The 17,609-nt window shown below is 37.2% G+C and overlaps 1 protein-coding gene across 8 annotated transcripts in view; it reads left to right on the top strand.

Moving 5' to 3' along the window:
• Positions 1-17,609, top strand: part of RAB28 (RAB28, member RAS oncogene family) — a 124,992-nt gene that overhangs the window by 10,016 nt on the left and 97,367 nt on the right. For 7 of the 8 annotated variants that reach the window (XM_049630318.1, XM_049630319.1, XM_049630312.1 and 4 more), the window contains exons 1-3: positions 701-973; positions 5,626-5,722; positions 10,864-10,952. In XM_049630318.1, coding sequence (XP_049486275.1) covers positions 899-973; positions 5,626-5,722; positions 10,864-10,952 — 261 coding nt within the window. In that variant the 5' untranslated portion in view covers positions 701-898. Of the gene's footprint in view, positions 1-700; positions 974-5,625; positions 5,723-10,863; positions 10,953-17,609 lie in introns of those variants that run through there. The other variant, XM_049630317.1, reaches the window with a different exon arrangement.

The raw sequence follows: 17,609 nt of genomic DNA, 5'->3' as shown, positions 1-17,609 counted from the left end.
TTTGACTTTATTGGGAACCCCCCAAGGGTTTCTCGTACCACACTTTGAGAACTGCTGTTCCAGGGTACTTGCTAGATTAATGAAACATCGGATTCTGTTCCGTCGAGAAAATCCACGGTTTGAGAGATCAGAATAAGCGCTAGAGCTCCGTTAAACGGCAAGCCACTATTGCTGTGCCCCCGAAGGCAGCGCGATCCCGAGCGACGTCCGCGGCGTTCACGCTCCTCTGGGGTCTCCACCCCCGGCGCCCACACCACTTTCAGAGGCTCCGCCCCAGTGCGCTGCCCCTCGCAACCGGCTTCCCGGGCGCCTGGAGACAGGCCCCGCCCCACCGCCTTCCATGGCAACCGTGGCGCGCAGCCCAGGCGTCTACGCGCCCCCCTCCCCCTCGGACTAAACCATTTGCTTCAGGGACCTTCTCAGGAGGTGATGGAAACACGGGAATATAATACGACGTCTGAGAGCTCCTCAGCTTCCACTTTTCTACCTGGTTGGAACCCTATATTTTAGTTTTATGCTTCACAGCTGCCCCTGCGAGAGGAGCGCCCATCTCTCCCTGCTCGGTTCGAATGCCTCCCCCATCCCAGGCCGGCGGATGGGTCGGCTCGCCAGGGAGGCTCGCGGTCGGCGCGGGTTGGCCCAGAGGAGGGGGAGCGCGACCGACGTAGCGCGTGGGGGGGGCGGGGCCGCGCTCAGGGGGGAGGGGAGGTAGGCAAGATGGCGCCCGGCGAGTGATTCACCCTAGATACGTCCAGCGGCCGCTGAGACACCGGGGCGGGGGGTCCTGCCCCCACGGTCGCCCTTCCTCCTCTCCCCCACCCCCGGAGACCCCCCCCTACCCTTCCTCCCTCTACCTCGGGGTGGGGGTGGGGAGGGCGAGCCTGGTTCCCGGGACACCATGTCGGACTCTGAGGAGGAGAGCCAGGACCGGCAACTGAAAATCGTCGTGCTGGGGGACGGCACCTCCGGGAAGGTCAGTCCTCCAGCGGGCCCGCCGTCCCCGGCCTGCAGGAACCCCGGCGCGGCCCCGGCCCCCCCCCCCCCCCCCCAGCCTTCTCCCCGCCGCTCTGCGTCGCCTCATTACCCCAAGGGCGGGGGCCCACCTGGTCGTGTGGCCTGGGGCCAGACACGAAGTAGGCGCTGGGTGAAGGCTGACGGAGCTGTCCAGCTCCCATTAAATTAAAAAAAAAAAAGAAGAAAAAAAAAGAAAAGAGAGAAAAGAAAAGAAAGAAAGAAAAAAAAAAAAAGTCACTCCCCAGCTCTCTCTGCCCGGATCTCGAACTCCTACTTCTTCAAGAGTCGGGCCAGCATCGCCCTCCTGGGAAGCTTTCCAGCTTCTCGCCTCCGACGACTGGCAAGACATCTGCCAGGGCCTCTTACTTGTTCTTCTTTTAGTCCAGGACGCACTTTGCCTCCGCGCCCCCCACCCCCGCCCCCCAGTTTCCGCGCCCCCGGCCGCTTTACGGTTTCGGATACCAGCACTGCGCTGGCGGCTGCCAGGAACTTGGCTCTGGAGTCAGATTCCCTGGGTGCGCCTCGGGGCTCCATCGCTAACTGGTCGGGGCAGCGGAGGGCAAATTCTTAACCTATTTGGGCTTCATCGGTCAGGTGGGTATGGAGAGGGGTCGACTCAAAGGGTGCAGTGTGCAAATGCACATGAGATGTGAAAACCCACGTAAAGCTTTCAGAACGCGGCGTGCACCCAATAAACGCCGGTTGCTGTTTGATGGCGTCATACCTCGTCGTCGCTGCCGCTCATGCAGCACCTGTCCGCACAAGCATTCATTCAACAAGTACCTGGGCGCTCCTAGTGAGGGCCGGGTGCCGAGGGGGTACGGCCGCCCTCCTGCCAAAGGGGATCCTTGCTTAGGGTCTAGCCTTTGGGGACGGTTGGTTGAGACCGAGTGCGCGAGAACATCCGACAGCCAGTCTCCTGGCTTCTTAGGCTGAGGCTTTTAACTCTGGGTCGTGGAGCTCCGGAAATGGTGTAAAATCCTCTCTCGGTGCTTGCTCTTTGGTGAGGGTCCACGGGATCCCGAAGGGTCAGTGACTCTCCCCCAAATAAAGCGAAGAGCTGCTGCCCGCGGTGCCTTCACACCTGTCGCTTCTGTCAAAGGCGCCCACGGTTTCTGGAATCTTGCTGCAGCCTGTCGCCGTTCCTCCCCTCTCCCTGTTCCCAGCCAGAGTCTGCAGAAACGCAGGTGGTTATTGTCCGCCAGTGTCCGGCTTCACCGATCCGTGTGACTGGTGTAGCTCGGACCCTGGCTTCTGTGGCGACGCCTGCTCGTTACATCTTCCCTGGCAGTCGGCCCTGCAGAGCTGCCCCTGGCTTTGTGGGATTCGAGTTCCCTGGGGCACCTGGGAGAGGTGGCATCCACATGCAAAATGGGGAGCATTCCGTTGATTTCCTTCTGCCTTTCCGGGTGGAGATTTTGTTACTGATTTTTATTGCTGAGGAAAAGCGACCTCGTACCCTCTAATGACCTTTGAAGGTTTTGGGGAAGCAACTGTTTGAATAGTTCGACTGTTTTAAATAAATCGGCATTGTTTCTAACACTCTTATTTAATAAAAAAAAAATTAAGTTGTGTATTTGTATGGTTTTATTCAATTTCCTTCTGAATACCTTCTAATCTTTCATCTCCTAAATCTTTTTACAGTCAGCTCATAACTGAATTTATTTCCTGTTTCAAGTTGTAATGACAGTCTATAGCACCAATACACTTGTTTAAAGAGACAAAAATTGCCCTTTATCCTGCATTCTATCATAAGTCTTTAAACTTTTGCTCATTTTTTTTTTTTTTTTCCCTCCTAGTATATATCAGTCTTCATACACCTGTGACTCAGTTGAAGTTTTTTCATCATGTTGTATCTGGGCTTTTTATTTAGCCTGCCGTATGTTTTTTTTTTTTTTTTTTCTCTTATTGCTAATTTAATGTGAATAATTGCAGTTTTTCATCTCTTTATAAAATTCCGTCTAGTGTAGGACAGGGCATAATTTCTCTCCCTTCCATACTGTTGAATTAGGACTATGATTCTGCTTCAGAGGGTAACAGTGGTAACTCTTTATGGTGTTCTGATTGAGTCTGTCATCTCGACTAATCTATTTGAAAGTTGTAAAGGCATTTTCTGCCAGAGATTCTCAGACACAAACATCAGGAACTGAACGTTTTTTCTGTTGGTATACCAAGCTTTTTTCTCCTCCATACCCTGTCCAGCCCTCAAGTTACTGGCTGCTATCAACATCCCCATTCTGTTTCCTTTACTATCCTTTTATGAATTCGGCCTCTCTTTCATTCTTACTTGTATCCTGATTCAACGCCTGACTCTTTTTTCTAGCATGATTTTTTCTTGTTAGTTTTAACTGCTGGCATTTAGATACACATGGACGGAGGCAGTGGAATATTGAGATAATCACTAACAGTTTCTCCAGGAGAAATATAAGCTCCTCCTCCTAATAACATGTGTTTCTATTTCTTTCTGTTTTGATTCATACTTTTGATTTTATTACACATTTCTTAAGATTTTTTTGAGGCAGAATGTTCTTTTTTGGTCTCTTTTTTTTTGGTATTAGTAAATGTAATATTGGTAAAAATTATAAGCAGAAGTTCACCCCAAAAAAACCAATATAAAGAATCAGATAAAAATGTTTCAGATGTGGTAGATGATTGTTTAAGAATGATATTTATATAATGACTTGTGAGAACTTATTTGAGTATGAAAGAGGCAGAAAGTCCAGATGATTGAGGAAGTGCTTACCACTGATTCAGCCGATTCTCTGTTTGTCCAGAGATGGTATAAGAACACATGTTAATATTCTGTGTTCCCAGTGACCTATGCTTTTGACAGATTATACTTTATTCCGATAAAAATCCTAGCTTTACGTTTGCCTCAAAAGTGTGAGGGTAGGGCTTTCAGAATCTTGCAGTCCTGTTTCCAAGAAAAGAACCTTCGAATTTTTCTAAATACTCATCAATGTAAAAATACTGAACTTTGAAAACCCTAAATGAATGGGAAAAATTACCTTAAATGGCACGATGCTAATGCTATATGTGCCTTGAATTTCTCTTTGTCTTATAAAAGTATATCAACCATCCCTGTGTTAAACACTTTGAAACATCTGTACTAAATAGTGGTATTTTTCTCTAGAACTATGAGCCTCTTAACAGATTTTGCACTCTAAGTTAAACAAGCTCGGTGGCATAAATAAAGCTAAATGAAAAACAAAAAGCTTTAAAAAGGAATGCTTACCTTTTTCATTCTAATCTCTTAGTTTTTATACTATTGTTCAGGGAAGCCAAATAAATTTTCATTTGGGTGTAGTGAGTTTATTTCTCAGTGCCTGGCAGAACCTCTTTCCTATGGTGTTCAATAAATATTTGACCAAATATCTTAGAAATTTATTACAAGTTCTGAGTGTTTAAATAATAAAAGAATTGGAGTGAGGGTGTGCAAATTGTTATTTGTGTGAAAAATCTGGTTCTTGTGTCAAAAGGAATTTTAGGTCTTTTTGTTTGAAGGAATTGAAATGTGGCCAAGTTTTCTTTTGCATTACTGCACTTATGTCATAATTAATTATACTAAGTTATCTTCGAAATTTTATTTTAGTTTTCGTTATTTTGGGAGTTGACATCTAATTTTAACTTTCAGAGTAAAAAAGGGTAATTTTCACTTAACTTTGGGAGTCTTGCTTAAAGAGCATAAAAGCTTCGTGAAGCTGCCTTTCTCCTTTTTGGTGAAGTGTACAGATAAATAGTGCATTTAATGTTTAAGAAGCCTTTAAGTTATTGAGTTATTTCAGTTGTTACCAGAGTGATGATTCTACTTTGATATGAAATGGTACTCTAGAGTTTTGAGTACAACTTTGAGTTTTTATTTAAAAAAAAATGTGTATATATATATATATATATAGATATATATATCTATATATATCTATATATATATATCTGTTCTGGTTATAATAATCTTGTGACTTTTAATCTTTATGGTTGTTGGATTGAAGATACTTATTTTTGCCTATAATATTAGTCTCAAAAATGCTTTTTAATTTTAAAGATAAATATTATCACAGTCATTCTATAGGATCATTTTCATTTAACATCTTTAATGTAGAGAAAAATTAGACATTTAAAGACACTTTTTTGTGGGGAAAAAAGAAATTATATAAACAGTCTTTCCCCCTTTTTAATTAGTACTGCTTGTTATTGGCTGAGGGCACAAATACTCAGAATATTTAACCTCAGAAATGAAACTTAGAATTCTCTGAAATTTGTATTCAACTGATATCTATAGATCTACATATCTTTAGTCGTGTTGTTTGAGTTTTCTTGTTGCTAGATCTCAAATTCTGATTTCCAGCAAGAAGGAGCTTGACTGACTATCTGGGGATTTAAAGAGATCCAACCCACTAGCCTGTTGTCCCCACGGATAGTAGTTGCAAGTGAATTTACGTGGGGGAGTGTTAAGTCCCTCCTCCCCTTGCAACTGATTAGAACTGCTTAAAGTTGCTTGTTGGATTAATGGGAGTGTAAATACTAAGATTACTTAATAAGGTTTAGTAGTGATTTTATGTTTACATTTCTACAACAAAGACATTAATTTTGGTTTTCTATGCATCAATTTTTTAGACCTCCTTAGCTACGTGTTTTGCTCAAGAAACTTTTGGGAAACAGTACAAACAAACTATAGGACTGGATTTCTTTTTGAGAAGGATAACACTGCCAGGTAAGAGACTAAAACATCTTAACATAGTAAATTGTATATATCTTACAATAAGAGACATAGGGAGACATGCAAAATAAATTTGGGGGTCGCTTCTGTGTGAAAATATATATAATTAGCAAATCTATCTTCAGAGGTTAATTTTCATCAGCATCTACCATGACGATGAATTGTCTATGGGCGTGAGAGAAAAGTTTATATACTCCCCTACTCTCCTGCTATTTTTGACCACTCTACACATTTTTTTGAGGATACATAATAGTTGTTTATAAAATTCTAAAAAGTTAAAAAAATCAAATGCTGTACAATTATAAACAGATATTGTATAAACTAAATGTGAAAAGACTGGAAAGGATTATTTTTTTTAAATATTATTTTGATTAGCCTCTGCTTCAGTTTTTTGTTCGAGAGAAAGTTGGAACAGAAGTATAATGTAGCTATGGAACTTCTGTGCTCTAATATGTGAATGCTGTTTTATGCAAGGCAGCATGAAATTGCTGGCATTTAATAGACCACTAAAATTTAGGGTCCCTAGGCACTCATAAAAATACAGTTTGAGCATTCAAGATGTTTCAGTTCACCATGCAAAGAAACTATTTAGATGCCAGTTGCAGCACATTTTGTGGGAAATACAGGGAAATAATAACAAAAAGAGAGTGGTTTCTGTTTTAAGTTAGTTTCTGAACAATTGGGGCTTTAAAATGCTCTGTCCATTCATTTGTAATGGTTAAATTATATGTTTAAAGTATTTTATTAAAACCAGTTTATCTTGATTGACTTTCTGAACCAGTCCATCCCTCTCCTCTCTGAGGAAACACATTTGAATAAAAACGGTTGCAAGTATAGCGTCAGATTCATATACTGGAGCATGAGTGATATAGTGGGCAGGGGTTTAATAAATTCCAATATTATTGAAATATGTTAGCCTCTCAAGCATCCCATCTATCAGACATCTCTCTGTGAAAGCTTTAGAGCAGCTAATGAAAACTCTTGGTAATTGAAGGTATTCTGCATATCTCACTGGTAATATGCTCTATTATATTTTGTGACTGAATGCAGCTACCAATGAAGAATGCATTAAAAGATACAGTGTGACAAAAGATTTCCAACTTTCCATTCTAAGTTATTGTTCAGCAAGAGGCTTAATGAGAAACATATGCATATTTTGTTTCAATTGTATTCACTTTTAATCTATTCAAAACTGAAAATCTCATTTTATTATTCTCACTAGTGTGGATAGGTCAACGCTACATTCAGAATTTTTACAGCAGTCACTGGCAGAATACATGCTCAAATCATGTAATATACATGCTGGAAGCTTATTTTTTGCAACAGTGTTTTCAGGGATGCCAATTGTACAGAGAACTTTAATATGTATATAATTATTGACTGTTTTTGATGCTAATCGGCAAAAGCATCAGCTTTCTGTACCATTAATATTAGTTTTTCTGACTTTTTTAGTTCAGAGGCTTAAATAAAGGAATAAGCACCACGCAGATATTAAGATATTTTAAGACTGGTTTTGGACATCTTATATATATATAATATGTATGTGATGATTTCGGATTTGTTGCACAGTGTGACCCATTTTAAAGTTTTGATGACTTTGTAAAAATACTTGGTATTTTTTGAAATCAACATTTATAGTATAATATTTTAGAGTTAGAGAGTACTTCTATTAAAAATGATGTTAGGAAATTGATAGTCCAATGAATGTGTATTTTAATATTCCTGATTAAGTTTTTATTTTGATGGGTAGAGTTCCAGAAAAAAAAAAAAATTTTTTTTTAAGGCAGTTGGTTTTATGCTGCTTAATAGACTCAAAATATGTTAGAAATTTCAGCAGGAAGAATTATTTTAATATAACTTGATTTTATACAATTAATAGTATATTAACAAATGAGATAAGTAAATTACAAGGTTCATAGTATATCCTTTATAACTTCAACCTTAATTTTAACTGTGTCAAATGTAGAATGATTAATATTTGTATCGCTAGCTAAAACATTATAGACAGCATTATTGAATTTATAGAGTGTACTAGGCAAATCTAATGTTTGTTAAGTTTTCTGGTAAGTCTTCTGTCCATTCAGATCGTTAGAGGTGTAATACCTCCTGTCCATCTATTGACATTCTCTTCATGCAAGTTTTCAAGGTCATTACTTTGTAAATATTCATCCATTTTAGTATATTTCATGTTCCGGTATGCTGTATAGTCTGGATGCAACCACTGTGCAGATTTTACTGCTTAAAATAGTGTATCTGTTAGTCAGAGATTCTGCTGATAGAGCTTCTTAAGAGCCTTAGTCAAAATACTTTCAGGAAGCTTGTGGGTACAGTCCAGTAAACAGCGTTCTACTGTGAAAAGGATTTCTAAGTCTTTAGTACAAGAAGTGGGCAGACTTGTGTTTTTAGTTCCATCTTGACTATGCAGCACTTTAAGTAAGGTTAACCAAGGCTCCAAGTGTACTTTTACAAGGTCACTGTTGAATCCTCTTGGTGGCTTTGATTCATACCAAAAGCAACTTACCTGTATTTTGTCACCTCATTTATTTTATTTTTTTCCCTGGTTACATGTCGTTTCTTACTGAGGAGCAGGAATTTTGTAGCATTTTACATTCAAGATTAGATTGCTGACAATTTCCTTAATGTTATTAGTTGGAAATTTATGTTAGATGGATTTTTGGTTTTTAAAAATTTGATAGTATTGATTACTTGAATACTCATATATAGGTTATTAGGTATGTCACTTTGAAAATATACTTGGAAGCTTTATATGTTTATGTTTGGGAAAACTGAAATGAGTATTAACTTGAATTTCATCCGTATGTGATTTTGTTTCCCAAATAGAGGACTCTCATTTATTTTTATTTTTATTTTTATTTGTTAATAAGCCTAAAATTCAAATGTGGAAGTTAAAAATATGTTTCTAGATATATGAAATGAGTAAGAAATTAGTATCATTTGTTGAAGCTATACTGGTAGCAAAAGTGTTTTTTTTCCCCCCCAGCTTTGGCCTAGCATTGTGGGTTATCAGTAATGCCTAACTATTTTTATTTGTGAGGCACTAGAATATGTATATTAAGGAAATAAGAAATAGTAAAGAAATAAGCCAACAACAACCAACACACTGTATTTGGAAAGGTATGGATTTAAAAAATACCTGCAACACATGAATATAAATCAAAGCTTCTTGGATGGGAGACAATTGAATAAACAATGTAGAGTCTTGAAATGATGTAGTCAGAATTTGGAAACGTGTAATGAAACTCATGTTCCTAAAGTTGTAGTTAAGGTGTTCACAATAACTAATTCAGATAGGATCTCGCTATTAGAATTTAAAGAAAGAAAAGCTTTCTATTTCTTGATATAAAGTTAAGTGATAGGAGTTATTGACCTTGAAGAAAATGGGATTAAATGCCTTTTATTAAGTGTTGCCTAAAATCCTGTAAGAAAGTTAATTTTGTTAAACACTGTTGGTTTGAAGTAAATAAATGACTGTAAGAGTGTGCAAGTAAACTGGATAGAGTACTGCCTGTTTATCTAGGGGCTTCTGAAGCTGTCTGACATAGATCTAGTGACTTCTGGCCCTTTCTCACCTGCTTAATTTGAGACCACATCAGAGGAGAATGAGTTCAGCTTTGAATCTTGAAAAATTTAGATTTTTAAGTAAGTGGGTTTATCCCAGTTATTGGATACAGTCTTAGTTTGTGACATTTTGGTTTTCACATTCATAGAGCTTTAAGAACATTTTTGTCATTACTCTGTGAGCCTTGACGGTGTATGTGGGAATGATGACGAGTGATAAACTCCAGGAGCTCTCATTAATGCCCATGGAAGTTCCCCATGTAAATCCTTTGCCCATTGGCAGATGCAACAGACCCACCTCAAAATAATGGAAAGACTGTATTACAAACCCAACAAAACTTAGAGTCAAGGGTAAAACTTGGCTGGTTAATCCAGTGTTATACTTGCTTTTCAGTGGAATGGTGAAACTGACATTCTCCAAGTTGAGTGTTTTGCATTGGTATAAAAATTCATGTCTTTATAATCTTTTTTATTGTTGCTTTTGAAGCAAGACCATTTTTTGCTGTCTTTAGGTTTTTATTTTGAGTTTTCCTTATTTGCAAATCATTCAGAAAGATACATTTGTAGTATGGGAGTTCATTTTGAAGGTACTAATTGAGACTTTGTCTAACTTTGGAGAAAACTGTATGGTTTTCTTAGGAGAAACAGTTTGAAATGTTAAAAGCATGTTGGACATGGTCTTTAACTTCTGGGGTTCTGCATTGATAAGAGAATAGCTTATCTCATAAATTTTTGGATCAGCTGAATATTTTGCAAAATAGAAAAAAGAAATTTAAAGATTGCTTTTTAGTATTTTAAAATGCTTTCATTGTGCTTGTGTGGGGAAGATTTACACCATTTTATGAAGGCTTCGAAGCACATGTAATAGTTTGTTTCACCGGAAATTCTTTGAACAGTTATAAATGTATCATAATATTTAGTGAAATACTGGGTATCTATCCTGTTACGAAGATAGCTATCATATGTGTTTATATTTTATAGGTTAAATTTGAAAACATGTAGTTTTAAAAAAAATGTGTTTACTATTGCATATAATAGGTGACATTCAAATTTTAAAGGTCCATTAATTTGAGTTGAAACTCTGGGTCCATTTTTGTACTCTATTATTAATCTATGAGTATTAGAAGCTATGGAGTTTAGATTACAGCAAAATTCATTATGTGCTATAGGGTAGGTTAGTATATACGGCTCTATTTTTATTTTTTAAGTATATATTTTTTTACCCCACATATAAGTGCTTTATTGTTCTATTCTCTGTTTAAGAAAATTACTGTTTTTTTAAGTTTTAAGAGGTTTATGAATTAAATCTTTCTTTTGTTTTGAAGGTGATTATAAATACGGTTCTATAGAAATGGGGTAAAAGTATAAACCTAAATTCCCCCACTATAATATCTTTTGGCAACGTTATTTCACAGTTCCAAATATCTGACCATAGGAACATGCAGAATAAAAGGCAAAATAGATTCATAGTTTATCATTGTGACTTAGTGTTCTCTGAAACTGTATTCTGTTATTTTGTTACTTATCTTTTCTGCATTCTTATTTTTATATTCAAGGAAACTTGAATGTTACTCTTCAAGTTTGGGATATAGGAGGACAGACAATAGGAGGCAAGATGTTGGATAAATATATCTATGGAGCACAGGTATGACATTCTGTGATTATTCCAGTATTAAAAGATCTTCTCCCAGCACATATAGCTGGGTACACGCACGTGCACACACACACGCACACACAGACACACACACACACACACACACACACACACACACTATAACTTGATTTTTATCTGATATGTGGAGAGACTGATTTTATCTTTGTGCTAATCCTTTGGTTTCATCGTCCCCAAATTATGTTTGGAATGATTTGGGTCAGGGAACTGGTGTGACTGTAATACCTTTTGTATGCTTACTTATATTGTTAGGTATTATGTCAGCAGTTAAATAAATGCATGATAAGTGATATATTTATTAGCTGATTTGGTTATAGTGACTGCTTTCAGAATATTCAAACTGAATGAAAAATATAGAAGGGAAAAATTTAATTTCATTTTAAGTTGTAAGGACAAAAAGCATATTTATATATTTTTGTGCTATAAAATGGTTTACTAAATATTTATAATTGTTCAGATTTAATACATATATGAATCTATTATATGAGCAAACTAAGTATGAAAAATTATATATATGAAGCACATACAATATCTTAACATAATATATGATATCTTTTCAGAAGAAAATCTATATAGAAGGAGAAAAAATCACTCAAATAATTATATAACACATTTTTTTTGGCAACATGAGCTTATATGGACATAATTTATAAGTTGCTAAATTATTATACAAATAGAAAACATGCATGGTAGTGATATACTTTAAAAAGTTAATTATTGACATGCTATTTAGTTTTGCTTTTTCTTCCACTCTAGTGTGTGTCTTTTACACCATCATGGAGCATTAGAGGGGGTAATAGCCATAACCCTTATTTGGTTCTCTGTTGGAGTTTAATGTTTTAAGTGGGAGGATTTTACCTTGGTTATGTGGAACTATGTTTGTAGGAAGTGACAAAGACAGGAGACAGAGTCAGACTGTTAAGCACTGTTCTGTATGCTGATGCTTGGCATATGCCATTGCCTTGATTTTGGATGGAAAATAGATTCTGAATTATTTTCTAAAATATTCAGAGAAAAGTACATGAAGCTCATCTGGTTCTGAATCATTTGTGAAGGCCCTAGAGTATTGGTTTTTGCACTATTAATATATAGATTTGGATCTTAGAACTATTTTTTCTATGCGTTTTCTTCTGCATTGTTCTTTGTCTCCTGAAACTCTTGTTGCTTATTTAGCATTTTTCACTTGTAACGTATGACTTAATATTTTATGCGTATTCATTTTTCTTTTAAAAGATGAGTCTCAAGATTTTTGTGTCTGGCTTTTTGTTGTTTAATTTTTTCTGTTTTAAACTGATTTTATTTAAAGTAGGTATTAAGCTAAAGAAAAATTTCTGGACAGAGATGTGTGGGAAGCCATAGTTGTTATTTTACTCCCCTTTTTGGTAAAATTGGTTTCGAAAATAGTAGTCTCTTTCCTCTTTGTCCATTAAAGTATACCTTCAAGGGTGCATATTGGACTTAAAAAAAAATAAATATTAGATGTGTCAAGCTTCTCAATATATTTGACTCTGAATGTCAAATAAAGTAACTTTTTATTATTTAGATTTATCTAGAGAACAGGAAATTTTATGACTCTCAGGGCAAATAATAATATGAAATTCAATTAATGAATTTTTTTTGACTTAAAAATTGAGAGAATATAGTGCTCATGATTTGGATTCTCTTAAATTTACCTTCAGATCATTAAAAATTTATTATTTGATTTATGTAAATTAATTCAGTTTATTAATATAAAATTATATATAAAACTAATGATGTGAAATTGACAGGATATAAAGTTAACCATTTTAAAAGTATGTAATCAGTGGCATTTAGTGCATTCACAATGTTTGTGGCCATTCTTTTAAATCATTTTTTTTTTACAGTGCATATTTTATGCTATTATGTAACTGCTTAAAAATCAGATATTATTGGTTAAATTTGTAGAAATTAAAAAAATTTCATCTTTTCTGAGAGGACCTGACTTCAGTAGGATGTCTTCCTTCTCTTCTTGTACCTCATATCTTGTGAGAAAGAGCTTGTTATATTTATATTCCTTCTTAGAACTTGTCAAATAAGATTTCTCTTTTGAAGGTACATGGGAGGTTTTTTCCTTTGGATGGTACCTTATATTATTTATATTTTACAATTTCTGTGAATGTTATAAGCATATGTCTTGTCTCATTAAACAACAATGTAGTACAGTATTTCTGAGAAGTACATGAACATTTCCATGAAATTGTGCCAGGAAATGGGGAATTCTGAGGTGATAAAATGAATTATCATAAATTAATGATAACATAGTAAATTTTCCCTGCTTTCCAGAGATTCTAAACTAAATTATGCATAATACATAAACAACATTTACTAGTAGTTTCTTTTGTAAAATATATGTAGATTAAAAAAATTTTTTAAATGTTTATTTATTTTTGACAGAGAGAGAGAGACAGAGCACGAGTGGGGGAGGGACAGAGAGAGAGGGAGACACAGAATCCGAAGCAGGCCCCAGGCTCTGAGCTGTCAGCACAGAGCCCGACACGGGGTTCGAACTCACAGATTATGACCTGATCGCAAGATCATGACCTGAGCCGAAGTTGGATGCTCAACCGACTGGGCCACCTAGCTGCCCCGATATATGTAAATATTTTATCTAGGCCAGAGAAGCTCAGACTACAATTCACTACCATAAATTGGAGGAATGTTACTTTTTAAAAATATTGCTTTCAGAAGCATTCTAAATAGTATTTTAATATACTCAATCACTTTATATTGTGTAGTCATATAATTATTCTTCAGAGTGGATCTGTACTTTTTCCAGAGTTCTTGTAGATGCTTGTGTTGGTTATGAATACTTTGTATTTTGGTATACATGCTACAGGATAGAAATCTTTCAGAAATGATGTTTTGACTGGCTGTTTTGAGGAAGGACATCAGTTTACTGTGTATTTAGGATTTTCTTTTAGGTTCTCTAACTTCTGTATGGTGTATGGAAAGCCTCATCTTATACATACCTGGGCTATTAAGCTAATGCATCTATTTTTCTTTTTTTTTTAAATTTCTTTTAATGTTTGTTTGTTTGTTTATTTATTTATTTATTTATTTATTTAACGTTTATTTATTTTTGAGACAGAGAGAGACAGAGCATGAACAGGGGAGGGGCAGAGAGAGAGGGAGACACAGAATCTGAAATGGGCTCCAGGCTCTGAGCTGTCAGCACAGAGCCCGACGCAGGGCTCGAACTCACGGTCCGTGAGATCATGACCTGAGCTGACGTCAGACGCTTAACCGACTGAGCCACCCAGGCGCCCCAATGTTTATTTATTTTTTGAGAGAGAGAGAGAGAGAGAGAGAGAGAGAGAGAGAGAGAGAGACACCGAATATGAGCGGGGGAGGGGCAGACAGAGAGGGAGACACCGAATCCGATAAGCTCCAGGCTCTGAGCTGTCAGCACAGAGCTGACTCGGGGCTCGAACTCACTAACCGTGAGACCATGACCTGAGCTGAAGTTGGACGCTCAACCAACTAAGCCGCCCAGGTGCCCCTTGAATCGATTTTTCTGAAAACATTTCTTAACATCAGAAAGAGGTTTACTTGTAGGCTGGGAATGAACTTAGATTCAAATGGAACTGATTATTTCACCCCGTTCACATTTTTCCCCTAGTAGCATTAAACTTCAGCAATCGTCTGTTGAACAGTGTTGGTTGAAACAAAATTGGATTGACACCCAAGAAAGAATTAATGAGGTATTTTGACAAGAACTAGTTCTAAGAATTGAAGTATTTCCCAGTTAAATTCCCAGATTTTAAATTAACTTAAAATTTTCTAGGAGTCTTCAGAAAGATGTTATAGGCTATTTTTCATAGTGGTTACGAGCAAACACACAGTACATAGTGTTTAGTGCCCTGTAACCTGTGGCTAACAGAGGCTAATAACAAACCTCAGAGAAGGACTGGGTGTTTCATTTTTGTAGCTCTTTCCGTCCTGGAATCTAAGTGGTTTGCAAACACTGCCCTACTGAGCATAAACTCAATGAAGTGTAGTCACTTGTAAGGCAGAACATAACTACTATTGTGTGCCAGTGCCCCCCACAGATGAGCTTGCCTGTTAACCAGCTACAAAAGGATTTGGTTGCCTGGATGGCAGCTGGGGAGAGAGCGCATCTCAAAGCTGGACTCTCTGAGACCCTCTGCTGTCTTTTACTATGCATTTTTAGTTGGCTATTTGCCAGCTTAGAACTGATTACACACCTTTCTCGGATTAGTGTTCCTTCTTACACAGCAAAGTATGTGTTGTTAGGACTGTGGTATAATCTGTATGGTCTAATCCATTTCTGTGTATAAAAGGCTGTAGATTATTTGTCATACAAATCAGGGAGAAAAAAATACCTGCTTTGTGGGATTTGGGACCCTTTCAGTTTTGGGAAGGTTAAATGGTGTACGTACTGTGTGGGTTGAATTTTAGAACTAAATCTATGGAGTCACCTACAGGACTTAAATGTTGCCACCAGTGCTCACGTTTCCTTGAAGACTTCAGTGTTCCTTGGAGAATGGTTTCTGCCTGGTTAATGACTCGTCGTGTTCATCAGATATGATGATCAGTAGAGAGATGAAAACAGAGTGCTGTGTGAAGAGACTTTATGTAATATTTACCAAAAGTGTTGAGGTTTATGAAGAGAAGGGTGATAGTATCTTCTGGGGAATTTTAGGTGGAAAAAGTGAAGTGAAGGCATAGAAAATATAGGGAATTTTTGTTGAAGAATTTGAAACTATAGAAGAATGTATTAAACTTGAGATCTGATTTCCAAAAGTCCTATCAAAAAGATTTGGGACGAAGAGGAGCAGTTGGAGGGTAAGATGGGAAGAGCAAGCATGGGGCAGTGTGGGGAAAAGATGGAAAAAGATGAATGGTAGATAGGAGGGTGATAAAAGCCCATCAGGGACAGGAGACGTGATGATGGATTTCGATGGCCACCGGCTTGCCAAGAAAATGACTTCCAGCAGTTCCTGGTAGATTCTTCATGGGTTTCCCCTGTTGCCAAGATGCGTTGCATTTCTGAGGGAGTTACACCTTCTTGTGGCTGAGAGGATTCTGACAGTTTTCTGGAAGCAGTCAGAAGAGGTCTGGATTGATGGATGTGGGGAGATACTTAGGCATTGGGGGTGCTTGTGTTCTAGGCTCCTGAAGAGGTGAGTACTTAGAGGTCTGGCTCTGGGGTAGACTACAAAGGAATTAAACTGGAAATCAGTACTTGAAAGATAGCTGGAAAAACTCAAAATCTATGAAGATTTAAAAACATGTTTTTCAATAACACAGAAGTCTCCAGAGAAGTTTTAAAATATCTTAAATTAATAAAAATTGTGGGAGATAGCAAAAACAGTGCTTAGAGGAAAATGAATAGCAGTGAGTATATATATTAGAAGAGAAGAATCATCAGTAATCTAAGCTTCTACTTTGAGAAACTGAGAAAGAAAAGCAATTTAAGCTTAATGAAAGCAGAACCAAAAAATAATAAAAACTAGAGGAGAGCTCAGTGAAATTTTAAAAAAAGAAAATAATGGAGAAAATCAATAAAACCAAAAGCTGGGAAACCTCTAGCCAGGTTAACCAAAAAAAAAAAAAAAAAAAAAGAGAGAGAGAGAGAGAGAGAGAGAGAGAGAGACAGGAAACACAAATTAATGAGGGACCATCGCTACTAATCCCATAGGCATTAAAAGAATAATAAGGGAGTAACGTAAATAACCCTATGGCCAAAAATTTGCTCATGTAGATGAAATAGACCAGTCCTTTGAAAGACACAAACTACCAACACTCATACAAGCAGCCTGACTCCCAGGCTTGGTATGATTTCCAGTCTTATAAATTTGTTAATGTATGTTCTGGGGCCCAGAATGTCATCTTACTTGGTGCATATTTCATGTGAGTTAATTGTGAGTTAATTGATTTTCTCCTTGCTTAATGTAAAAGTCAATGAAAAAGGGGCATTGAAGTCTCCAACAACGCTAGTGGATCTGCAGATTTACAGTTCTATCAGGTTGCCATTACATATTTTGATAGTCTGTTGTTAGGTGGGTATACATAAAGGGTTGTTATGTCTTCTTGGAGAATTAACTCCTTTATCATTGTGCCAATTTCTGTACCTAATAACTTTCCTTATTCTGAAGTCTGCTTTATCTGAAATGAATACGAGTATGCCAGTTTTGTTTTCATTAGTGTTAGCATGGTATTTCTCTATTCCTTTACTTTTAATTTGTGTCTTTATATGTAAAGAGAATTTCCTGTAGTCATCGTATAGTTGAATCTTGGTTTTTCATCTATTCTGATGATCTGTCCTTTAATTGATATATTTGGATCATTCACATTTAAAGTGATAATTGACGCATTTTGGTTCATTTCTACCATACTTGTTTTTTATTTATGTTTGTCTTTTGTTTCTTTTTCCTTTTCTCTTTCTCTTACTGTTTTATTTGAGCATTTTACCTTCTCTCTTTGCCTATTAGTTATACTTGAACAATTTTTTTTAGCAATTGCTCTAGCATTGCCAGTATACATTTTTAACTAGTTTCAGTCCACCTTCATCTGACACCGTATTGTTTTGCATGTAGTTCACATACTTCATGAACGCATATTCTCCATTCATCCCTCTTGTCCCTG

Source organism: Panthera uncia, chromosome B1 (assembly GCF_023721935.1).
Source record: "Panthera uncia isolate 11264 chromosome B1, Puncia_PCG_1.0, whole genome shotgun sequence".
NCBI classification, from domain to species: domain Eukaryota; kingdom Metazoa; phylum Chordata; class Mammalia; order Carnivora; family Felidae; genus Panthera; species Panthera uncia.
The sequence above is the reverse complement of the archived record's forward strand: the minus strand, read 5'-3'. Positions and strand labels throughout refer to the sequence as shown.